This window comes from Lontra canadensis, unplaced genomic scaffold, assembly GCF_010015895.1.
Source record: "Lontra canadensis isolate GAN:19392208 unplaced genomic scaffold, GSC_riverotter_1.0 scaffold15, whole genome shotgun sequence".
NCBI classification, from domain to species: Eukaryota; Metazoa; Chordata; class Mammalia; order Carnivora; family Mustelidae; genus Lontra; species Lontra canadensis.
Genome location: NW_022631009.1, coordinates 22,814,282 through 22,840,156, shown reverse-complemented (window position 1 = coordinate 22,840,156; position 25,875 = coordinate 22,814,282). Strand labels below are relative to the sequence as shown.

Genomic DNA, 25,875 nt, shown 5'->3' with positions numbered 1-25,875 from the left:
TCAAAAACACCAGACGTGGATGTGACAGATCTTTAATTAACTTCGTTTAATCATCTATGGTGCCTTTTTGTAATTTCATCTTGCACATACATAACAAGAGCTAAGGTATTTCAGATTCGCTCTGTACTGTAGAAATAATTCTTCTCGGTCAAACCCTTGCTTCTGTACAATAAAGTGTTTCAGTGTAAAGAACGAATGTTTCATCCAGAGCACCTGGAAGCTTGTGCACGGATGGACTGTCCCTATTAGTGCATGGTGACCCCAGCTCTGTGGAGACTGCCTGTCCCCACACCCACAGACCCCTGAAATGCAGATCAGAAGCAAAGTCAGAGGGAATTGTGTCAAGTCTCACAAATGATTGTAGAGACTCAGAAAATCTGAGGGGAATTAATGGGATTCAACATAGTAATGGGATACAAAGGATGTGGCTAAGTTAAATTCAGTCTCTCATATCACAGTAGCTGCTATATCCATCTTAATCACCACTGGAACTTGCTTACCCTTTTCCCTAGTGACAAGCCTGAGTAGCCACCTGGTTGAGTTTTTGCTTCCCTTTCCTAACTGCTGGGAGCAGTGCTACTGAGCAGTGAAAAGGATATTACATGAGAACCTAGAGAATCCATTTGCTCAGCTCTTGAGCTATCTGTCCTTCCACCATGCCAGTTAGTAACAAGTTTTCCATGGGAAGAATGAAGAAAATGCAGGCAAAATGCTGCCAGTGAGCTTCTCTTTTCTGTTGTACTTTGGTTCACAAAGACCTGGGAAGACCTTTCATATTTTCTTGTTTCAGTAATGTAGATCGTAGTGAGTGGGTGCATGCTGGGTGCGTGTTGTGCAGCAGTGAAATAATTCTCTGCGGTCTGTGCTTTCTGTAAGTCATGCCAGGTTGAGGTTTAAGGCAGTGTAGGGTTTCTTGCAGTTTGGGGAAGCGTTGACAGACCTTCTTTATCCCACTTGATATGTATGCCATCTTCGTTGGAAGCCTCTATTCATTGAGGCAGGGACCCATGACCTAATATACTCCAGAGTTCAGACAAAGCCACCTGGCCTGCCTGATCTTGGTAGTGATCCTTCCTGGGAATACTTTCAGGCACTCCAGGAAGGTGTGAGGTCTTTTTATCTTTTTAACCCTCTAGGCTTGAGTAGCACGCTGACATTTTGGATGAACCCTGGCCTCCAGAAAGCAATCACTGGGCCACAGCATAGAGTCCTAATGAAAATGGACTTAGGTGTTTGTAGAAAGACTAGTAGAGCTGATAAGGGTTATTGTCTACACTAACAGCCAAGGGAGTTGACAGTGTTTGCCTCAATAGTGTTGATCAACAAGAACTTCAGCCTGATAGTTAAAGGTTGCTGTAAGAAGGTGGGTGTGATGTAATAAACACATGAACAAGGCTCTGAAAATGGGAATCCAAGGAAGGCACTTTATTTGAGAGACTGGTGGAAGGCAAGTTGATAGGCCTGTGCCATGGCAGAACATACAATTTGAAATGTGCTCAAATAACTTTGGGGGTCCAAAAGAATAGCTGGTACAATTAATGGAAATAGAAAAGAAGGTTGATATTATTCAGTGATACAGCCAAGGGTTAGTGTCCTGCACACTGCTGGGTGTTTGGGGTTAATGCTGACTGGAGATGAGCTTCTGAGAGTTGCCATCTTAGATTTGTGCTTTAGAATTGTGGAAAACCCAAGAACTTCACAGTGCCCTTTGTTAAATGGAGGTAGACACCAAGGTGCAGGAAAGTGGTATAACTTGGTCAGGATCACATGGGAGCTGCTTCTAGAGCCCAGACCCCTGAAGTTCTCGTTTACTGAACTGAACTTACACAGAAGTTGTAAAAGTGAGTAGGTAGAGGGGAGCATTGCTGAGTAAGTCTGGTGGGCTACTGCACAGAGTTGGTAGCAGGAAGAGCCCTTGGAGAACACCTGGAGGGAGGGCCTGAAAGGAAGCCATCGTCATCGCAGTGCCCAGTGTAGCAAAGAGGTGAAGGAATAAGGAGAATTGGGACCATGTTTCTTGGGTTGGCACAGCCAGAGAGAGCAGGAACCTGAAGTCAGAGGAGTGGTAAGAAAACAGATCTTATGAAATGTCAACTAAAACAACATAACCTTGTCATTTGGATTATCTTGAACTCACTAAGTGGCCATCTTGCCTCTACCTGTGATGGTGTTTTGCAGAACCATGGAGAGCATGGCTCTACCCGAGGAATCACCCATTGGTATAAACATCATAATTATTTCCCAAATTCATTGTTGGAAAAAAAATAATAAACCTTGGAAATGTACTTCTGTTTTCTCTTCTTTCTAGCACATTAAAAATGATCTTTATAATCTTTTCCCTTATCAGTCACCTGAAGAAATTGATAAGGAAAAAGTTCATCTCTCTGACTCAGAAAGGAAAATGGACCCCGCTGAAGAGGATACAAATGTGTATACTGAGAAGCACTCAGACAATCTGTTTAAACGAACAGAAGTCCTGGCAGGTGAGTAGTTCAGTGGGAGCCTGGTGGGAGGGTCCTTAAATAGGCCTCTTTGGCTAAGTGATAGTCAGAGGTGTAGGCCAAGCTTGCCAAATGTCACCTTCCTGTGGAGAGCAGTCTGAGGGCCTGTCTCATTCCAGAGTGAGAGACAAGAGTTAGGCAAATGTTCTTTTTTTTTTTTTTTTTTTTCCTCTCTGCTTCCTCATCCTACCACTTGGTGTAAGAAGAGGAAAGTTTGGACCTGAATTGGTCCAGAACAACTGGGTGTGGAGGAGATGGTGGGGTGAGAAGCTCAATCCATCCAGTTCCAAGTTCTCCTGATACCAAAATAAACTTGAGAAGGAAAAGTCCTTTATGGGTAGGAGGGCAGTTGAGGCCAGTAACACCCAAGGCATTAAGGATGCTGTCTCTAACTGTGACTTAGCTGATGAAAGCAGTCTCCGTTTGATTTTAAAGGGGAAGATTTGTGCGATTTAAGAACGCTTAGTCCTTGAAAGGATAGTCCCAAAGCCAAGAGTAGAAAGGACATTTGCTTGCTTTTTTTCACATTTACCTTTACAAAACGTAAGTCATTTATATCCTGTTTTGTGTCTTCACTGAAAAAGCAACTAGAAGATTAGATATGAAGTGTGAGAAAACTGAAGAATTTTAAAGTATGGAATTAGTTGAGGCCCCAGTCAGATTTTTCTTATTGAGGCTTTTGGCTGATAGGATTGATTCTAATCAAAGTAAGTATCAAAAGTCCCTTCTTGGGAATGTCAGATTTGGGTAATTCACCTGGTTGCCTCATCAAATCCAGTTTTTCAGCGTTTGGGGGTTTTTCGAATGGAGCCTTTGAAAAAGTATAAATAGATTGGGCTTGACAAAGTTAATTTCCGCAACCCTTGAATCTCTCCTAAAAGTAATCTTCCTTTCTGCATGTTTCAGCGGTCATTGCTGGCGGAGTTATCGGCTTTCTCTTTGCGATTTTCCTTATCCTGCTGTTGGTGTATCGCATGAGAAAGAAGGATGAAGGAAGTTATGACCTTGGAGAACGCAAACCATCCAGTGCTGCTTATCAGAAGGCACCGACTAAGGAGTTTTACGCCTGAAACTCCTACTTAGTGTCTCTATTTATGAGATCACTGAACTTTTAAAAATAAAGCTTTTGCATAGAATAATGAAGATCTTTGTTTTTTGTTTTTTGTTTTCCATTAAAGGGCCATTCTGGCACTTTAATGATAAAATCCCATTGTATTTAAAACTTTTCATGTATTTCTTTACAACGACATAAAATTAAAACTTAACATCTGCAGTGTTCTGTGAATAGCAGTGGCAAAATATTATGTTATGAAAACCCTCTATGTTCATGGAATCGGTTTAAACTTTTATGGGCAGATACAAAATGATTGTTTTTATCCCCTGGTTCGAAGATGAAAGCTGTTTAATTTGTGTCCGCATGTCTCCGATGGACCTTACCAAGTTGGTCTTAACTTTGTTAATTTATCTGTTGTTCCCTTCTCTCCTCTGCTCTTCCCCTCTTGTCCCCTTGAAAACAAAACAAAACTCTATGCCTTTTGTAGCTGTTACGGTGCAATTTGTCTTTGGATAATTCAGATAATGGTAATTTAGTGTATATGTGATTTTCAAATATGTAAACTTTAACTTCCACTTTGTATAAATTTTTAAGTGTCAGACTATCCATTTTACACTTGCTTTGTTTTTCATTACCTGTAGCTTCAGGCAGATTTGCAACAGCAAATTAATGTGTAAAATCGGACGATTACCACAAAACTGTTCAGTCATAGCTATGTAATCACATCATCTTTTGGGAGGATTTGATGTGAGTTAACTGATAAGCCTCAGCAAACCCAAAGATGCTAACAGTATTTTGAGAAGCTGCTGCAGATTCCTTTGGCCACTGTATTTGTTAATTTCTTGCAATCTGAAGGTACGAGTAGGGGTTTAAGGAGAAATCAGTTTTTGTTCTTAAAAATGCATTTAAGTTGTACACGTCTTTTTAAGCCTTTGAAGTGCCTATGATTCTATGTAACTCGTTGCAGACTGGTGTTAATGAGTATATATAACAGTTTAAAAAAAAGTCGGTATTTTATAAGCACAGACAATTCTAATGGTAACTTTTGTAGTCTTATGAATAGACATCAGTTGTCATTTGGGAACATAAAAACTACTGAATAAATCATGTGGCCTAATATTGAAAATGTCACTGTTATAAATTTTGTACATTTTCGATCCAATTGTACATCTCCCCTTTGCAAATGACCATCTGCTCTCAAGGATGATGGGGGTTTGATTTCTGAGCGTTCCATAGTGTCTGTAAATCAAAACCAAAGAGCTCATCGATGAGGCGGTTTATTACCAGACTCCCTTCTGAATTGGCCAGAGAAAATCTGAATTTTCAGATTGTGTTTGGGTGTCGATATTGGAAGACCGCCAGGGAGGGAATTGTGAAGTTGGCAAGCTTTGTAGGCTAGCTGATGGCAACATTGAGAGGGATGCCTGCTTTTGCAAATAACTCTTGGGAGGATAAATTCTAAAGAACTGAAGGGGACTTTCCTGATGTCAGTATCTAAGGTTTTGTCCTGTAGACCTATGAAGACTGATGTACCTTGGAAACTGTGCTCCAGATCTCTCCTGAAGCTTCACTAAAGAACCAGTACATGGAAATGCCATAGTTTACACCATAGGGAAGGAAAGCGGGGCAGGGTGGTTCTGTGCATTAAAAGGAGGGCCTCCCTGCTGAGGATTGAAATTGCTGGAAAGCGGGGGTGCCTGAGGAGGAGATGGAAGTCTGAGGGTACCCTGCCTGGGTATTTCCTTCTAACAACATTTCCTTTTCTGTTTTCACCATACATTTTGTTTTAATGTGTGAGCCGCCAAAGTAGGAAGAAGACTGCAAAAACAGCAACCCTTTCGACCCATAATGTACTTTTAATAAAGTATGAATACTTCATTTAGAGAACGTTCCCTGGAATTGCCACATAACTCATTAAAAAAAAAATTGAAGCAGCACTCGGAACAGTGTTTACTTAAATTCTTAATGGCCTTAATTCTCAAATTCCTGTCCCATCACTTACAGAGTCAATCCACTTTGGGGTGGTTAAAAGAAAGTTCTAGCACCTTCTGAAGTTGCACAATATCCCTCGATTACAGGGGTAAAGAATGTAGTGGGTATACCTCTAACTGTGCAAAGCCTAGTGAAATTCAGTTCATAGAATAACAACTGCTTGCAATAGAATGCCAAGAAAAGAAATTTTCTGGCAAATATTTTGTCACTGCTGTAAAGCAAAATATTTGTTAAAGTGCCAAAATAAAGTCTGTCATGCTGAAAGTAAAAAAAAAAAAAAAATCATTGTATAGACTGACATCCAGTTTTCTTCAACTGTATGTTTTCTGCTGAGTTTTTTCTTTTTAGTTTTTAATATGCAGTAAATCGTGCTATATGAAGTGTTAGTAACGATTACCGAGTTCAGGAAAATTTTGGCAAAATATAAACATTAAAGCCAACATGAAAATTTCCTGTTTCCTTAGCCACATGTAAATGATTTCCTTTGTGCGAATATGGCTTTGTGTTTGGAAGACGTGCAGTATTCCAGCTGCCTCGTTCTCAGTGGATGGGGAAGGTGGGATGAGGTGTGTTTTTAAGTTTCAGCTACAGGTGCACCTGAACTTCAGGATTGGGACCTGGTTAATAAAACTGAACTTAAATTGGACAAGACAGCATAATTGCCATCTTATTCACATTCAAAGTTGATAGTTTCGGATTGGATACTTAGTGAAATGGTATTTTGGTAATCCTTTCTGCAAAGGAGGCAAAAGCCCCTTGCTTTTTGAGGGTATAGTGTGTTTGTACAGGGTCTAGAAGACTAAGCTTAATAAATAGAACATAGTTACCTTACTCTGGTTTCCCAAAGGAACTTGAATGTTCTGCAAAGGGTGCTGGATCCTATAAAAACAGGGGCAATAACAACTTTTCATAGTTTTTAGGAGCTTGCTTCTTTAGTGTTTTAGACATTTTGAAAACCTATGGAAAATTTTAAATGAGCAAAAATAGAAAACCTAAAAATATTGCAGGGTGAATTTTATGATCACAGTCATCTTTACAACTTTATTATAATTATATAATGGATGGTAGGAAAAAAATTTAATATGTTTGGTTTTAAAAGGCAATGACTTAAAGCAACATAACCTCTAACTTGAATTTCTGAAGCTCTAAACCTCTGGCAGACATCAGTGAGACCCGAAGAAGTTTTCAATTAAAATTAACCAAGCCAGACGATAAATGTCTGAATTGAGTAACCACAAAGGTGTTTTCAGTGCTGATATTTTATTACAATAGTGAAAGTTGAGATTTGGCTGGTTTTGGGAAATCTGCTTTAGCAGGCATGGGAAACTTTAAAAAAAAAAAAGATTTTACCTTTTAAAAAAGATTTATTAGAGTAAGTGAGAGCACAAGCCAGGGGGAGAGGCAGATGGAGAAGCAGACTCCCTGCTGAGTGGGGAGCCTGGAGGTAGGAACTCAGTCCCAGGACCTTGTAGGTCATGACCTGAGCCAAAGGCAGACACTTAACTGACCGATCCTGGGCACCCTGGCATGGGAAGCTTTGAAAAGAATGAAAAACCCTGCCATTTAGTGGTAAAAATATCAAAATGAATTTCGTCCCACTCTGTCTCCTGATTTTGGGCAACTTCACTCTTATTGTTCTAAGATTTCATTCCTTTTTGTTTATCTGTTGTATATGATTTCTGGCAAGGCATTTTCTGACCAAGGAATCATGGTGGCTTTGGAAGCAACTTGGTTTTCTGTGAGTTAGCTGGAAGGGTATATGTGACCCAAGCAATAATTCTAACCCTCAAATGGAGTGAAGCTATAGGCTTTGGTCTTTCCGGTGTATGAGCACAAGTCATTCATTCTTGTTGCCTTGGCAAAGTAGCATTCAAGCAACAAATGGTTGTATGTGCAAGGCGTTAGAGGTTTAATCAGCAGATACTTGCCTACTGAATATGCTCTGGGCACTCTTCTGGAAGCCGGGGTATAGTGATGACATAGAGCTCCTGCTCTCACGGGGTTTGGAGAGGGGTGCATAGAGGAAACAAAACTAGCAAGGAGGACTTGCCAGTTGGTAGTAATTTCCATGATGGACATCATGCAGGCTGATGTAAGGGACTGAAGGACTCTATGGGCCCAGCGAGGCTAGGTGTGCTGCGGTAATGACCTCAAAATCTCAGCAACCTGCAATAGAAAGGATTTACTTGGATCTTACTCATGCCATGTGTCCAGTGGTGGGCGGTTGGCAGAGTTCCGCTGTGAATGGATATACTCAGCCCCAGTGTCTGGTCATTGGAGTACCTGTTACCTGGAATGCTGCCGGTCACTGTGGGAGAAAGAAAAGCAGGGTAACCAAACAGTGGCTCTTAAGCCTTCTACCCAGTAGTGACCTATGTTACTTCCCACCCACACTTCATTTGCCAGAGCAAGTCCTGTGGCCACACCTAACTTCCAGTGTGCAGAGAGGTACGATTCTACTTGTGTCTGTAGGGAGAGAGATGGTGTATTTGTGAACAGCTAGAATTACTACAGCCTGGTCAGGAAAGGTCTCTGAGAGGGTAAGGCCTGAATGATGTAGAGTCAATGTGCTAAAATCAAGATAAGTATATTCCAGGTTGTGGGAAGCCCTAAACAGGGACGGAGCTTAGGCCCCTTGGAAGAACTGTGACAAGGCCAGTGTTTGACCTTGGTAGTAGAACATGGTAGAAAAGGTAGGATAAGAATAGCTGAGAAGCGTTAATTGCCTCCTTACTGGTCTTCCGTCCTCTACTTTTGTTCATTTACAATTTATTCCCACAGTGAAGCAAGGCTGATCTCTTTATGATATCCATTATTTCATATTCTCTTCAATGGCTCCTATAGCACTTTGAACGAAGTCCTGACTCCTTACACCTGCCCTCAAGATCTTCAGGATCTGATCCCTGGACAAGGCATTATAAGGAGACACAGTAGTGGCGATAGTGTGGCCACTTAGGGGATCATTATTGTTACCTAGAGGCGAAACGATGGTGGCTTGGCCTAAGGTGGTAATGGTGGAAACAGAAGACTGGAGAGGAATTGTTTGGGGAGGTGGAATCCACAGGGCTTGCTCAAAGGTTAGAAGGAGTGGGGAATAAGGAAAGAAAGGAATCAAAGATGACATCATATTTTTGGCTAAGCTGAGTGAGTCCCATTCTGAGAGGGGGAATATCCGGGCATTGGCTGATAAGAGTTCCTTTTGAGACACTCAAGTGCAGATGAACAACTGAATGTAAGAATCACAGAAGAGGTCTGAGCTGGAGATAACAACTTAGGAATCGTGTCCCATCGCTTGACTGTTGGCACTCTCATTTCCTTCTTTTCCCTGATCTGTTGTTTAAGGAAGTTGGAGGGCAGGGAAAGGGATGCCCCATGCAAACGTTGCTTCCCAAGCTTCCTTGCCAGCTGGCTTCTAGGAAAGTTTGGCCAGTGGAAGGTTATTGGCAGAAGACTAGAGGTCAGGTGGAAGAGAAAAGCCAGAGTACTTTCCCCTCCTCTCCCAACTTTGGGCAGCATCTCCAGCATTCATGTATCTGCTCAATGGCTTGAATTCCCACTGAACCATCTCTCCTTCAGGTTCCCAGTTCCCAGGGTTCCTTAACTCTCATGAGCCCCACTTTCCCCCTCTGTCTCCCCAGCCTTAGGGAGGGTAGTGGCTTTGTGCCATTTCTGTTCTCTGGGTTATCTTGCCTTCCCCTTTTTGCCCTTGTAGCTTTTCCAACATCTTCATACCTAATTCCCTGGACTGAATTCCCTCTATTACATTATCCAGCATGGCTCTAGTTTCCTTCCTGGACCCTGACCGATGACAAAGGAGTGAACACAAGGTAGATGGTATTAAAAGTCATGGGTCCAGTAAATAAGTAAAATCTTTAAAAATAAAATAAAAGTCATGGGTCCAGATGAGATCAGCTGGAGAGATAAGTAGGTAAAGAAGGAGGATGGTCCCAGGTCTGCCTTCTAGCAGTCTTTTTAGAGGAACTACTACTACCAGTTTCACTTTTCAGTACTGGTCACAGAATTGGGTTTTCATTTTCTCAGATATGAAATAGATACCGAGCAGGGAATACCATCTTTCACTACAAGGGGGGGGGGGAATCCCCATAATGCACCATAACTCATTTTTTATCAAGTGAATAAGCATATTAAAGCATCCACTTCTACCAGGTCCTTAATAACAACACAGTAGAAACTGTTTTTAAAACTAAAAAAAATAATTGGGCAAAGAAATAAGTATTATTAGAATATTTGGGAAATACCTCTATTATCTGTGTTTGCAATAGGAAAATGTCAGCAAACAAAATGATAATCCTCTTGCTTGTAGCCTTGTCCTGGGGTCATTGAAAGCAGGACTTTTGCCTCCTTAATTACTTTCTGCTTAGGTAAATGCCAGAGTAAGCCTGCATTTCCTCTGTCTAGACCAATTGCAAGGAAAAGCAGGAAAGAGGATATAAAATGTCGATGGACTTGGCTCCATGGCTGACCCAGAATTTGGGGATCATGAAATCCCCTCCTCTGATATCACGTATCTCAGTCCTGTCCTTTTCTAGTGTCTGTTACTTCCTTTTTTCCACATGTACAATAAAGAAAACATCCCATGCACTGGCTTGTGGGAATTAAGTGAGTGATGCACTTAGCACATTGTCTGGCATCCGGTAGAACCTCCATACAGATTATTTATACATTCCTCCACACCAAGTAATTCCTGGGCACTCACTATGTACCAGGCACATTCAAGGTTTTCGGGATACAGGCACCAACAGAACAAAGCCCCAGCTCTCGAGGAACTTAAGTTCAGACAGACAATAAATAGGTAATGTGTTAACGAAAAGAGGCTTGAGCAGAGGCTTGAAGGTGGTGAGGGAACTGAGCCATTGTAGGTGGGGAGGGAGATCTGAGGTGCTGGGGAGCATTCCCGGCAGAAGGAACAAGCGCCAAGGCCTTGTGTGGCAGAGGGAGTAAATGAGCTAGAGAGTAGAGTGGTGGGTGGTCAGTGAAAGATCCATGGGCCAGATGGTGGATGTGTGACCTTGCAGCCATTGTGATGACCTTAGCTATTACAGGATTTTGAACTAAGGGTGATATGTTCTGGCCTATGCTTACAATTCCTTCTCAAACCTTAGTAGGCATCAGAATCACCAGGAGCTTTTGTTAAACACAGATTTCTGGCGGTGCCTGGTTGGCTCAGTCAGTTGAGTGGCCGACTCTCGATCTGGGCACAGGTCACGATCTCTGGGTCCTGGGATCAAGCCCTGAGTTGAGCTCCATGCTCAGAGGGGAGTCTGCATGAGGATTCTCTCTCTCCCTCTTTCCCTGCTCCTCCCCCCGACTCACAGGCTCTCTTTTCACTCTCTCTCTAAAATAAATAAATAAGTCTTTAAAAAAAGAGAGAGAGAGAGAGAGAGAACAGATTTCTGGGCTCCACCTCCAGCATTTCTGATTCTGTAGGTGGGCAGAACCCAAGAACTTGCATTTCCACCAACTTTCCCAGGTGTAGCTGCTGCTGCTAGTCCAGGAACCCACTTTGAGAACCACTGCTTCAAAGGGATTGCCTTGATTATCATGTTGAGGATAGACTGGTTATGGATGGTGGATGTGGGCAAACACACGAGCAGGAGGACTTGTGAGGCTATTGCAGTACTCAAGGAGACACCATCATCGTGGATGAAGTGGCTAGAAGTGAAGGGAGTCTGGAGAACCAAGGTGGCACAACGTCTGAAAATCCAGGTGAATATATAATAAATGGTTTACTGACATTTCTACAGTACTACCTGATAATGTAACGTGATTCATGTTTCCAAATGTTATGGCCACCCCATACTTTGAAAATGTAGCCAGCAGGAATTGCCAACAAACACTCTTCTCCAAGATGGCCCCAAGCTCCAGACTCTTCCTGTAGGATACTGAAAAACACTGTCATTACCCAGGCCCCAGTGAACCTCACTTCCTTCATAGCAGGAATTCTCTGCCTTTACTGCCTGTGATTCTTGGTCTTGCTACTTAGAAGAATGAAGAGGTAGACCAGACGAAGAGTGGTGGGCAGCAAAGCAAAAGTTATTGAGCATTAGTACAAAGCTCCCGGAGAGGGAGGGGGCCTGAGAGGGTTGCCTTGGAGTTTCTAAGTTTAGGGGGTTTTATGAGCTCTTTTGCAGAACGATCTTCAGCGATCAGGGTGTGCTGAGTTATGCCAATCAGGGCTTTGGTCACGTATCTGTCTACCTATTAGGTTAACGTCTGTGTGCTGAGGGTCTTTTTTGCTGACATCTGGGGGCTGATGTCTTAACTGCCCCTTGCCCGTGATGGTGACAAATGCTTTGTGCTTCACTGCCTTATTTTAGGACATTTTGCAGAAGTCATTTCTGCAAAGACTGCAAAGCAATGCTAGTGAGGTCCTGTCTAAGCAGCAAAATGGGATGTTGGTGCTGTTTGATCTTAGCTGTCCTGACTCCATATTTTCTTGTTGGGGACCCTGGCCCTGACTCCCTGACTATCCCACTAACTCCCAACACTTTCTCTTCACTCCTGTAACCTTCAACATATGCCTTGGTCCAGCCTGCTTCTACCTTCAGTTCCAAGTGTGTTGAGGACCTACATCGGGTTTGATTCATTTTGCCAATCCCCTGCTGCCCTTAGGATCTAACCCAGTCCCTGGATGATGGACCCAAACACACACAGACAGAGCTCTCTGACTAGCCTTTTACTCAATTTCTTTCCGAACTCTAGTAAGACCCCATTTGTCAGGGACTTCCAACCAAACCAAACAATGTGTATCATGCCAAAAGCCTAAGTAAGCAGGCATTCACAGATATTTGTTAAAACCCTGGCCTTGAACTTTCACTTGCTTCAAACACAGAAAGTGCTCTGATGGGTTAATGGTTTTCTTGCAGATACATTTTATCATTTTGGAGATAAATATTTAGCATGTATACAGGCCGTTGATTAGTGTTTTCTTCCTTTCTTCTTCCAACATTTCCGTTATTGCTCCCCATAATCACCACGCTGGATCCATACTGTCCTGAGATCAAAAACTACCCTTTTTATGACCCTCTCTCCCATTTATGTGAAGGAGGCTGGGCTGTAAACATGGTATGAGAAAAATTCTTATATGCCCTCTTGATTGCTAACATCTGTTCAAATTTCCATTCATAAATTTAAAATTCAGGCTTCTGCAGCCATCTGTTTTCTTGCACTGATCTGAAAAGAAGAAAAGCCCAAGGCAGATGTGCAGGAGGGAACAGAGAGCTCCTGCCTGGCTTGGCCAACTTTTCTGAGTTTTTGCTTGACTTCCTTTTTTCTCACTAGCAGAGTAGGCAGAACTTTCCTGGCTACAGGGTGGGACTTCAGTCCCTGTGCTACAGTTTCCTGTCCTCCTGGGAGAAGGGATTAGGAAGTGACCAGAGTCTTTTTTTTTTTTTTTTTTTAATTCCGCACACTTCTTTTTAGTTCATTGAGTCCTGTAGACACTGTCTTCTGGACAATTTGGGAAAAAAAGCTTCATTGCTCATTGTTATCATTATCTCCCAGTGCCCTCCCTCTCCCTCTTTGTTCTCCTCCTCTCTCCCTCTCACTCTCTCTCTCTTTCTCTCACACACACACACACACACACACACACACACGCTACGAGGGAAGTGCTCATTTTATGAACGAGAAGATGGGAGCGGAAATCTTTGTGAGGACTTGCTTCAAGTTGCCTGGTGATCTTGGCAGACACTGGAGAACTGGGACCCACCACTTGCCCGGATCGGGGCAGTTTTCTAGAGTGCTGGACCTCTGGGCCTCTTGCTGGGAATTTCTCCACGGACGACTTTGGCGTGGTTATTGGATATGATTTGGCAGCTGCAGGGACCAGATGCCAAGCTAGGCAATGGCCCTTTTTTTTTTTTTTTGCTCTTGGCAGTGTCATCCATGTCTAAGAGACCGGGCTGCTTCTAAAGCTGCCTGGCTGGATTCCATCGGCACTCTTGCAGCGACTGCGAAGGGCCTTCGAAAGCTGACATGACATTTTGTGGGTCTGCTGGGCTGCAGTCCTCTCTCAAATGCGACTGAGCTTGGGAATCACTTTCAGCTTTAGGTAATTATTTTTTCCTCGTTTATCTTGAGAAATAGGTCTTCCGCAAACCACATGCAAAATCGACTTCGCATTCCAGTGTCCCTCTCTGGAAACGTCTGTCTGTAGCAGGAGCGAGGATCCGCCCATTCCAAACCTTAGTGGAGAGTGTACCCAAGTTTGGTGGTTTGTGGGATCATCTTGCTGGGTTGTATGTACGCGTTTGCATTCTACTCTGACATTGCTTTTATATATAACTGGTGACAGATGTTCTGACCTCACTGTGTGACCCAGAATGACTCATTTAACCATTCTGGCAACTTCTTGAAATGCCACGGGACTATACAGTGTCAAGACCTTGCCTTCCTTATGCTTGCTGGTGTGGCTCACTGGGGTGATGCTTGCGACGGGAGGAAGGACTTGGGCTGACACAGGAATACTCAACTTACAAGTTACCCATCATTCTGCTGTTGTCCCCATTAGAGTAGCTCCACCTCGCCCCTGATTTCACCAGGCCTTTCTACACTGTCACAGAAGCCCCAGGCACCTCGGCCTCCCTGTCTGCTCTTAGAATCCCTGCCCGATCCCCTTCCCCCATCTCCTGGACTCTCAGGACTCAAGACTGAGAAGCGTCCAGAGACCAGGTTGCAGGCCTTAGTTTACAGCATCGTGTCGGGGTTTAAAAGGATCTGAAGCAGGGATGGCAAATGGCCAGCTCTGGGGCCTCTCTTCCTACTTCTCCATTCACAGCAGATACCATTAACTGATCCCAGTATGCTCTCCTGCTAAGTCCAAGCCCAGAATTCTTGTCCAGACAGCACTCTCTGTAGCCACAGGTTATTGATCAAAACTGGGTCAGAAGATGAAATCTATTCACCATCCTCTGCCCAGAGGGACACTGATCTTGAAATCATAGTTGTTCTGAGTGAGCCATGGTGTGCGTTAAGTAAGTTTGGTCTATTTAAACAGGTTGGCTTAGGAACCAAACCTAATTTGTAATATTGTTTGGGTGGAAGATGCATTAGAACTTGAAACAGTAGCTTACACGTGAACTTCTGGAAACCAGTTGATCAATAAATAGGAGCCCTCTCCTGTACATGGCTGTTTGCTTGTGAGAGTGGCAACATAGGTTGAGACTGAGAGTTTGGACTGCCTAGTTCTAATTCTGTCCCTGCCACTTACTGGCTGTGTGACTTTACAAAAGTTAATTAACCTTTCTGTGGCTCACTTCCTTCACCTATAGAAAGGGGAAGGTGATAGGAGTACCCTCCTCATAGGATTATTACGATGATTAAAAATTTATTATTTGTAAAGCACTTAGAATAGTGCCTAGCATACAGAAGACACAATATAAGAGTTCTTAAAATAAATACAGCAGTCCCCCTTTATTCATGGTTTCACTTCTCGTGGTTTCAGTTACTCATGGTCAACCCTGGTCTGGAAGTGGGTGATCCTCCCCTGATGTATCATCGGAAGGTTAACGGTACCCTAACCTGAGGTCATGATGCCTATGTCACTCGCCTCACTTCATCTCATCACTAGGTACTGTTATCATCTCACATCGTCAAAAGAAGCGTGAGTACACTACGGGAAGATATTTTGAGAGAGACCACATTGACATAATGTTTATTACAGTATACTGTAATTCTTCAATTTTAAAGATTCCTTATTGTTGTTCATTACTTACTGTGCCTCATTTATAAACTAAACCTTACCACAGGTATGTATGGATAGGAAAAAAACAATATATAAAATCTGGTACCATCTGCGGTTTCGGCATCCATTGTGGGGGGTGTTGGAAGGTAGTTGGAAGGTAGCAGATAAGGGGGACTGCTGTACCAAGTTCCAGTAGGAAATGGGAGGTTATATCTTTATGAAGCAAAAAACAGAGATGGTCACAAATTTTGTATTTGTATAAGTGAGGTGTGTTGATATCTATTACTAATCTATTCAACATTTTACAAATATATTAACTCTTGTAATACTCCCCAATAATCTTCTGAGGTAGCATATCAGTACCCATTTTACAGGTGAGATAACTGAGGCATTAAAATTATATGGCATTAAAATGAGGCATTAATTATATGGCATTAAAATGGATGGATATAGCCATGCACACCCATCTGGCTCCTCTCAGACACCTAGAGCAGAGTTAGGGACCCTAGGCTCCTGCTTCAAGGACTTTGTCCAAATGTTTTCTGTAACATTAACATGTCCCAGCTGATATATGAGTTATTCAAGGTTGTGAACACCAACTCCATTGACTCTTTCTCCAATTCTGCTATTTAAATTTTACTTTAAAACATTATCTTGGGGCATCTGCGTGTCTCAGATGGTTAAACATCTGCCTTCGGCTCAGGTCATGATCTCTAGGTCCTGGGATCAAGCCCCACATGGGGTTCCCTGCTCAGTGGGGAGTCTACTTCTCCTTCTCCTTCTGCCTCTTTCCCTGCTTGTGTGCTCTCTCTGTCTTTCTCTCTCTCAAATGAATAAATAAAATCTTAAAAAAAAAAAAAAGGATCTTTCACTACTACAGAATCAGGGCATGTACATTATCATATATTAGGAAATAAAGACCAGTGAAAATCACAAAATAAAAAAATAATCCTACCCTTCCGTGAGTACTAGTGCTAAGTACTTATCGTTCCAGAACTTTATTTGTATTTCTTTATTTATTTGTATTTCTCTTTTTTTCCATAAAATGAGATCACGTGATACATACTACTGTTCTATTTTATTGTCTGCTTCCCCCCGCCTCTTCTGATTGATGATCTCTACTTTTCCATTTCAACACATTTCATCTTATCTAATAAACCATATTTACATTGCCCGACTATCTCCAAAATGTGCTTTATCACTGTTTATCCAAACTTGAATCTCATCCAGGACCATGTTTGCATCTGCCTTTTATGTCCCATAAGCTTCTTTTAATCTATCCCTTTTTTCATGACACAAAATTGTTAAAGAGACTGAGCTAGTTGTCTTGCATTCTTGAACTTTATTTGTTTTTTTTTTTTTAATTTGGAAAAGATCCCAAATTTGCAGAAAATTTGCAGTACAAATGATTTGATTTTCTTTTCCAAAGTAGGTGAGAGTAAGCTGCTGACATGATTGATACCCTATCCCATCTGCTATTGTTATTTGCTATTTACTCATACCAGTATGGACTCCTAGATCCTATTTAACCAGCTACGATCTTTATCTCTGTGCTTATATTATTCCCTATTTGGCTAGTGGGAGTCCCTTTAAGCTGGCTTCAGTATCCTTTGGATGTAACATGTCTCTACATTCTTTGATCACTTTTGTAGTTTTTGGTACCAAAAGTAGTATCAGGCTTATCTGTCAGCCATTGACCTAAGAATCCCTTAAGTCTGTTAGCGGAGAATAGTGTTTAGAAACCAAAATCTATGCACTCAGTATGCTTACTGCTGTTGGAGTGTCACTGCTCCCAGATCCTATCCATATAGAGCTGGGGAATGTGCAGATGCGTGGGTGTACACTTTTACATTAAAAAAAAAAAAAACTAGCTATCTACCTATCTGTCTACAGTATCTGTTTATCTATCTATCATCCTGAAACCCTTGTGTTCACATCATCAGCTCCAATTTTAATCCAACGCCACAGAGTTCTAGTTTTCTCCTTTTCATATTTGTAATTTCCTTCTCCAACAATGGGACACCTAGCTCTTACTGCTTGTAATACATGTATTTACTGAATCAATCCACCCCTATATAACCAGCCTCCTTCCTTCTAGCTTCCTTACACCGCTTGGGCTCCAAAACCTCACACTGGGCTGACCTACCACGTGGATGCCCCATTCACTCAACTGAAGCCCTGCCACCTCATACCACCCCACCCTGTGCTGTGGGCATACTCCTCACCCCATTGGTGCCCCAACAGACCATGCCAGTGCCCTCCTGCCCGCCCCCATGCCTTTGTTATCCTCCTAGTACTCTCACACCACTCTGAGCCACCCTGCCATATGGATACCTTCCTCACTCTGCTCAGACTTCATTGTTTATACTGGGTTAAATCCCTGTGGGGAAGGGACACCCTCCTCACCTTGCTTTGGCTATGGATATGTCACCCACCCACATGGAGACACACCCTACCCTGCTCAGTGTCAACTCTTCACACCAGGCAGCCCATCTACAAAAATGTTCTTCTCACTCTTCTTGGTCAGGCTACCCTGTGCGAGGCTTAGCCCTGGTGTGGATAACTTACTGCTTCCACTCAGGCTCTAGCATGCTGCTCTGGGCCACCACAGCTTATTATTTACCTAACCCCCAACATACACACTTTGTTTGCTCAGCCCCATCTAATAGCTTTTGCACAAATTATTCAAGAAGAAGGGAGGAAGGGAAAGAAGCAGAGGAAGAGGGATCATCCTTGTACTCTGGAGGGAAAGAATGCTGGCAGTTTACCACTAGCTTCCTCCCTCACCGGTAACTGAGACCTCAGATCTATTCCTTAGATGCTAGATAAATCCTAAGTGTTTATTGGTAATTCCACAGATACCATGGGTTTCTTTTCTGTGGGTATTTTGTCAAGAGAAAGAGCCAGAAAGAGATTCCTATTTTTCTTTCCCAAAGGATTTGATGAGGAGAGATGCCAGTTTACTATTAACTAGTAGGGGAATGTCATGGTTTGCAAGAGATACTACAACAAAGTGCACAGACTGACTGTCCTAAACAACAATTTATTTTCTTACAGCTCTGGAGGCTAGGAGTTCAAGATCAAGGTGTCCCCAGGTCTGGTTTCATTTGAAACCTCTTTCTTTGGCTTATAGGAGGCTGTCTTCTCTCTGTGTCTTCATATCTTCTTCTCTCTGTTTATCTGTGTCCTACTTTCTTCTTCCAACAAGAACACTAGTCATACTGGATTGGGGCCCACCCTAATGACCTCATTTTAACTTAATTACCTCTTTAAATATTTTTATCTCCAAATATAGTCACATTCTGAGGCAATGGGGGTTAAGACTTCAACATATGAATTTTTGAGGGGACAAAATTGAGCCCATTACAGGGACATATTCCCATAAGGCTAAGTCTTACATTCTTTGTGTGGTCAGAGTGTTTTATGCAATGTAGTCTTTTAGGGCTTCCTTATTTGAAGGATTAACTTCTTTACAAAAGCTTATTCTTATCATTTCCCATCAAAATTCCCTATTACCAAATATGAGGAAAATGTATGAATAGTTTAGTGGGAGTGGAGAGGAGGTTTTGGTCTTTGGGTTTCCTGAATAGCAAATTAAAGCCAAGGTCACCAATATCAAAAGAAAGTGAACATGTACTAAGGGGACCTGGAAGGTTCACTGCAGGACCTCTGAAGGAAATAAAATGATTCAGAGGCTCTTGCTCTGGGAGAGATGTCTGGCTCAGGGGTCCTGGGTTAAATGCAGAGGTTGGAAACACTGGCCTATGGGATAAAAAGGGTGCAGTCCAGGATTTTGGGAGGAACTACATTCAAGATGAGACTGAAATGGAAGGTCAGGCTCCACTGTACCATGGAGTACAGGTACCAAGTAGTATTGATCCAAACAGATCGAGGTATCAGACACAGGATAGGAGTAGACATAAGGAACCAGAATAAGAGGGTTTCGAGTAGAAGGTACAAAATGGAACATGGAGCAATTTTCTGAAGTACTGGGACATAACTGTAGGAGCTGTTTGTAGGTCCTCAGCAGTCCAGTCATCCTAGAACTATAGGAAGTGTTAGGGTAACCAAACTAAGTCAGGTACTTTGTAAATTAGAACTTTCTTGAAAGCAAATGACAGACATTCTAACTCAAATAAGCTTAAATAAAATATCGGAATGTATTGGTGCATGTAGCTGAAAGGGGCAAGCTAGCCTCAGGCACAACTGGATCTTGGGGCTCAAATTTATCACTATTTCCCTCCTGGTATGTGCTCAACTCTGCCTCCTTCTTTGATTTAGCTACAATTTTTTTTTTTTTTTTTAAACCACATATGACCTTTTTAGGGCTAGGAGAAGCTAAGAGAAATGTTTTTGAATAGGACAACTTCCTTTTTTTTTTTTTTTTTTAACTCTATCAATATAACTCATTATTTAATTTTTTTCAAGCTCCTGCCCAATCTTTCTTTTTATTATTATTATGTTCAGTTAGCCAGCATATTGTACATCACAAGTTTTTGATGTAGTGTTCAAATGATGCATTAGTTGGATGTAACACCCAGTGCTCATCACAACAGTGCCCTCCTTAATACCTATCACAGTAACCCATCCCCCAAGTTCCCTCCTTTCTGTAACCCTCAGCTTGTTTCCGAGAGTCCAGAGTCTCTCATGGTTTGTCTCCCTCTCTGATTTCTTCCCATTCAGTTTTCCTTCCCTTCACCTGTGGTCCTTTGCTCAATTCCTTATTTTTATGTATGATAAGTGTCTTTCTCTGCCTGACTTACTTCACTTAGCATAATCCCCTCCAGTTCCATCCATGTCGATGCAAACAGTGGGTATTCAACCTTTCTGATGGCTGAGTAATATTTCATTGTATATATGTACCACATCTTCTTTATCCATTCCTCTGTTGAAGGGCATCTCGGTTCCTTCCACAGTTTGGCTATTGTGGACATTGCTGCTATGAACATTGGAGTGCATGTGTCTCTTCTTTGTACTACCTCTGTATCTTTGGGGTAAATACCTAGTAGTGCAATTGCTAGGTCATAGGGTAGCTCTATTTTTAACACCTTTAGGAACCTCCATACTGTTTTCCAGAGTGGCTGCATCAGCTTCATTCCCATCAACAGTGTAAGAAGTTTCCCCTTTCTCTACAATCTTGCCAACTCTTGTTTCCTGTCTTGTTAATTTTGATCATTCTAACTGGTGTAAGGTGGTATCTCATTGTGGTTTTGATTTGTATTTCTCTGATGGCTAGTGATGTTGAATATTTTTTCATGTGTCTGTTAGCCATTTGTATGTCTTTTTTTTGAGAAGTGTCTGTTCATGTCTTCTGCCCATTTCTTGACTGGCTTGTTTTTGGATGTTGATAAATTTTTTGGATGTTGATAAGTTCTTTATAGATCTTGAATACTAGCCCTTTATCCAAAATGTCATTTGCAAATATCTTCTCCCATTCGCTGATTGCCTCTCAGTTTTGTTGACTATTTCCTTTGCTATGCAAAATCTTTTTATCTTGATGAGGTCCCAAAGTTTGTTTTTGTTTTTGTTTCCCTTTGCTTTGGAGACAAAATTGAGGGAAGTTGCCGTTGCAAAGGTCGAAGGGGTTGTTGCCAGTGTTCTCCTTTAGGATTTTGATGAATTCCTGTCTCACATTGAGGTCTTCCATCCATTTTGAGTTTATCTTTGTGTATGGTGTAAGAGAATGGTCTAGTTTCATTCTTCTGCATGTGGTTGTCCAGTTTTCCCAGCACCATTTATTGAAGAGATTGTCTTTTTTCCATTGGATGTTCTTTCCCACTTTGTGAAGATTAGTTAACTATAGAGTTGAGGGTCCACTTCTGAGGTCTCTATTCTGTTCCACTGATCTCTGTGTCTGTTTTTGTGGGAACAGGGCAACTTCCACTTTCCTTCGTCTCTCCAGAAGAATCTCCCCTCTCTCTTCCATTGTCTCTACTAAATTTTAAGGATGACTCTAGAACACTTTGAGTCATATCCATTCATAAATCAATCACATGGACAGGAAGATGGCATACTCTGAGTGGTTATTCTGGGAGGGGCTCGGCACAACTGTATCAGAATCATGTGGAAAAGATCCCTAGAAGGGCAGCAAAGTGCTATCACCAGAAAAAGGGAGAAAGGATGCAAACCACGAATCCATTACAGACACCTATACCAAAACCAGGGAGTGAGCACATTTTACATGCTCCAGCAGCTGCTATCCTGATATATTCTGAGTGCTAGATGATCCCTAACCCTAGAAGGCAGGTCTGAGGACTCTTTTTTTTTTTTTTTTTTTTAAAGTAGGCTGCCTGCCCAAGGCAGAGCCCAAAGTAGGGTTTGAACTCAAGATCTTGAACTGAGATCACGATCGGAGCTGAGATCAAGAGTTGGATACTTAACCAACTGAGCCACACAGGGACCCCTGGGCTCAGGGTTCTATAAGACATCCTAGAATTTCTTGCTGTGGCACTGGCCTTCTTCTGAGTCAAACCCTGTTAAACCAGTGTCCTGTTAAACCAATGTCCACTCTGGCCCACTTTTGCCTGTCATTTTAGTGTTCTTCTAAGAGATCAGTAAGCAATTAGCTAGGCCATAGCACATGTAGTAGGCAAAGTACAACCAAAGTCAGCCAAACAAAGAAATGAATCTTCAGGTCTCTGGTGAGATGTTTCCTACTATAGAGGCTTAGTGACTGTTTCTGCTTGTAGTAGAAAATGTTATAACCTATTCCAAAATATGGAGGAAATGTTGGTTTCTCAGTGCATTTCCTCCCTTTCTTCTGTCCTTCCTTCCATCCTTTTATCCATCTCTCTATCTTCTATCATCTATGACACTTATACAGTATCCATTATGTGTCAGACATCATTCTAATGTGCTTTTTATAAATATCAGCTCCTTTGTTCCACATAATCGTCATATCCTAACGGTATGCTTTGTGTTCCAGTTGAGGAGAAGTTTTCTTCATCGGCTTATGAAAGTCCATAAGTTGATCCTGAAGACTTGGGAAGTCAAAGTAATCAAAAATTAAAACTAGCAAAGAGAAACTTAACTCAGAACAAATCAAGATCACCCTCATCTGTCACAAAAAAGAAGAAAATGTTAAATAAGTATTCTTTGACATATTTAGTGTCTGGGTCTTTTAAAATTACACCTTAAGTGTCTGGATTACCTTATTGTGATGTAAGTAAATGGAATTCAATCAAAATCATTAAGGGTCTTCTGTGTACTAGATATTATACTAAAAAAAAACCTGACTTATTTGTCCTTAGTGAATGAGACACAGTTCCTGCTCTCATGAAACTTACTGTCTAGAGAATAATAGTCAAATGTGGCCGACGTTGATAATTATCTCCCTGTTTATTCCATTCTCCTTCCTATTAGTAATAGAATCCCCAACAGTTTTAGCTGTGCATATGGTTGCCAAGCTGGAAACTGATTTCCCTAGCACCTTTGTGATTAGATTTGGCCATGAAATTATATTTTGGCCCATCAGGTGTGGGTAGAAGTAATGTAAGCAACTCCCAGGTGACATTGTTTAAAGAATCTCCTTTTCCACTTCTTTTGTTCCCCTTCCTATAGTTTGGAATGTGCAGATGTGGTACTTGGACCACAGGATAAGCACCATACTCTAGTAGCCTTTCTCAACTGGGTTCCTATAAGGGAATTAAGCCTTACAGAAAATAACTTAAGTAACTCTTATCTCCCTTATTCCAAGGATAGTACAAAGCTGTACTGTTCTAGATACATAGGGAAAAAGTTTTAACACAATGGATGCTTTAAAGGATTAAAACTTAATTCTTTTGTGAAAACTCCATTGAGAAGGGCTGCTTGAGGATGCTGGAGCAAAATAACAACAACAAAACAAAACAAAACAAAAACCAAGAAGGAAACTGGATTCTTGGAAGTCCATAGGGACCACAGCTTCCAACCCATTCTAGACTGCCTGCCCATCTCTGGACTATATGAAAGAGAAATTAATGTCAGTATTATTGGAACCACTATATTTTATGGTGTCTTTTATACAGCAGCTTAGCTTTTTGCCTGTCTCGTTTATACCAACTGGAGAAAGAGCATCATTGTGGGACTCAATAGGCTTGGGTTCAAAGAGCTGTGTGATGTTGGGCTATTTTGTCTCAATCTGAGAAGATAAATAAGAGCACTTTGGATATTGTCTTTGGCACAGTCCTTCAGCCAAGGGAGGCCATCTGGACAGGGCAGCAGCTGCAGACTCAGGGAGAAAAACTCTAAAGCAATGCCAGGAGGTGCTTTTTCCATTTGTGTCCTCCTGCCCAGCTTGGTCCTAGACCCTTCTGGGGTAAATACCCCTCTTATTCATGAACCAAAAATTCATGCTGCCAAAGAATGAAGTGGATATGTAAAAGAACTGTCAGACCAAACACATATTAGCAAACCCTGGCCTTTGTTTTGGGAGACACATCTTTCCTCAAAGAAGAATAGCTAGAGTGGCCAGCAAAGGGGTGGTTAATATCTTGGGGCATGCATTCTGGGTTCTGCTGGACTTTTGTTTCTCTCCGATATGGTGACTTTGCAGCACCAAAGTCCAATAGCTGATCTCCCTCTACATGGTTTTTACTAATAATCATGGCATACCCGCTGTAACTACCAGAGAGGTCCTAATTAGTACTGAAGCTTGAAGTGCACACCCATGGACATTATTGCATGTGATACTTAGAATCAGTTAGAAGGTGAGAGAGGTATCAGTCTAGATTTTGTAGACGAGAAAACTGATGTCTGAAGAATTTTAAATAACTTATGGAAAGCCTGTCTCTCTAGATATATAATTATACTGTGCAGCTCCTCTATGTATTGAGTAAAAATGGCCTCTATGGTAGATTGAAGTATTAACCCCACTTTCTCATCTCTCCCTTCAAAAGTGAGTTCGTAGTTCCCCTCATTAGAAGCAAAAAGTACTTCCTGGTCTCTTGACTTTGGACTCAGCTGTTTTACCTGCTTTGGCCAGTGGAAGATGATGTGCCAGGGGTAGATAATGTGCCTGTTCTGAGCCTCAGTCTTAAAAGACATCACAGTTTCTGCCTGCACTCTGAGGCTTCTGCCATTGGCATGGGAAGGAGATGCCCTGGATAGTCAGCTACATCAAGGAGGATGAAAGAAGCCCCACTCAGTAGTGCTTCCCCTTGAACCTGGGGCTCAGAATGAGCACACGTGGAGCAAATCTGAGCCCACCCTACAGCAAGGCACTGAGCTCAGTTAAGTTTGCAGACTGAAGCTGAGCAGCCAGCCAAGCTCAACCTAGGATAGGCCTGGCCAACCTGCAGATATGTGAGCAAGAATAAATGAATATAGTTTTATGACACTGAGATGGTTTGTCACAGACTGAGATGATCTTTTAGAACACTTCTTCAGCTACTATGGAAACATGATAGGTACCATTATTTTGCTTATATAATTCCTTAATGGCTCCGTGTAGCTTTTATGATGAAGTCCACACTCTAACTGACCTCTAAACAGTCTTGGATCTGATCCTTGCCTGACGGTCCCCAGCATCTCCTCCTCTACATACCCATTATGTCGGGTTTCCACATGGGTCATGCTGTTTGACACCTCTACACCTTTGTGTACTCAGTTCCCTCTTCCTAGAATGTCTGGTTTCCTTCTCTGTCCAATTAATTCAAATCATTCTCTAGTATCCATTTCCTGGCAGTTTGTTGTATGCCTAGCATTGTGCCAGATTTTCTACTTTGTGATGACTATACCCACCTTCTTCTGACATTTAATCACTGCTGCCTGTCACTGATAACTTGGGTCTCTATCACCCCTCTTAGGAGATCAATTCTCTAAGAACACCTCTGGCCTGGCCCACAGACAGTAGCCACTGCTAAACTTCTCCTGAGAGTGCCCCTCTCAACAGGCATCCTTACTGCTGAGGTAAATGGTTGGCTAGTCGGTTTTCTTGCCTTTGGTAATTTATCTCATATATCTGTCTGGTAATCTCTAGCATCTATTTGGTAATCTCTCTGGACTTTTAAGCCATTCCTCCGCCATCTGCCTTGGCCCCTCTGGAATTTGCATTTCCTTTAGTGTGGAGCATCATTTTTCCCCAGATTCCCAAAAAGCTAACTTAGCTGCATGTTAGTATCATCTCCTGAAGTCATTGCCAGGTGTTAAATCCCATGTCAGTGGAAAGTGCTACCATGTCAACAAACTCTCCCTTATTCATCTCTATGTTCCATCCTTCCTGACCCTGCATCTTTAGGGACAGTCTGATTATTTTCTGAACTCCTGCTGGTACATATTAGCCAGATCCTGCATTGGCTTTGGGTTGTAATCCCTTATTCCCATACAAAGTCCAGCCCAGGGCATCCAGAGCCCTAATCTTTGCATAGCAGACCTGCCTCAGCTGAGAATTTTACTGGCTTTGAAGTTTTCCTGTAATGATTAAGGAGAGTCATCAGGCTTTTCCGCTCTCCTGTGTGGGAGATGAAAGCCTATTTATATGATACCACAGGAGTGGGCTGGCTTCCACACTTAGCTTTTGATTATAAATTAATCACTCTCGACCACTGTCTATTGCCTAAGCACAGCCACTCAATTCTAGTGTTCTTACAATTTCTTCCATATTTCTCTAATGCATCACACCCTCTTTTTGTGCTAAAGAAATATGG

General features: G+C 42.0%; 1 protein-coding gene and 1 long non-coding RNA gene across 2 annotated transcripts in view; one reads left to right on the top strand and one right to left on the bottom strand.

Moving 5' to 3' along the window:
- The window catches only part of SDC2 (syndecan 2), a 100,453-nt gene extending 94,961 nt beyond the window's left edge, over nucleotides 1-5,492 (top strand). Inside the window, exons 4-5 of the mRNA XM_032858651.1 lie at nucleotides 2,348-2,483; nucleotides 3,408-5,492. Of these exons, the coding sequence (XP_032714542.1) occupies nucleotides 2,348-2,483; nucleotides 3,408-3,571 (300 nt within the window). The 3' untranslated portion in view covers nucleotides 3,572-5,492. The remainder of the gene's footprint in view (nucleotides 1-2,347; nucleotides 2,484-3,407) is intronic.
- Nucleotides 1,405-6,436, bottom strand: LOC116868376. Its single transcript, XR_004382804.1, has 2 exons — nucleotides 6,375-6,436; nucleotides 1,405-2,048 (listed from the first exon to the last, which is right to left on the bottom strand). It is a non-coding gene; the product is annotated as an uncharacterized LOC116868376 (long non-coding RNA).
- Nucleotides 6,437-25,875: the final 19,439 nt, after the last annotated feature.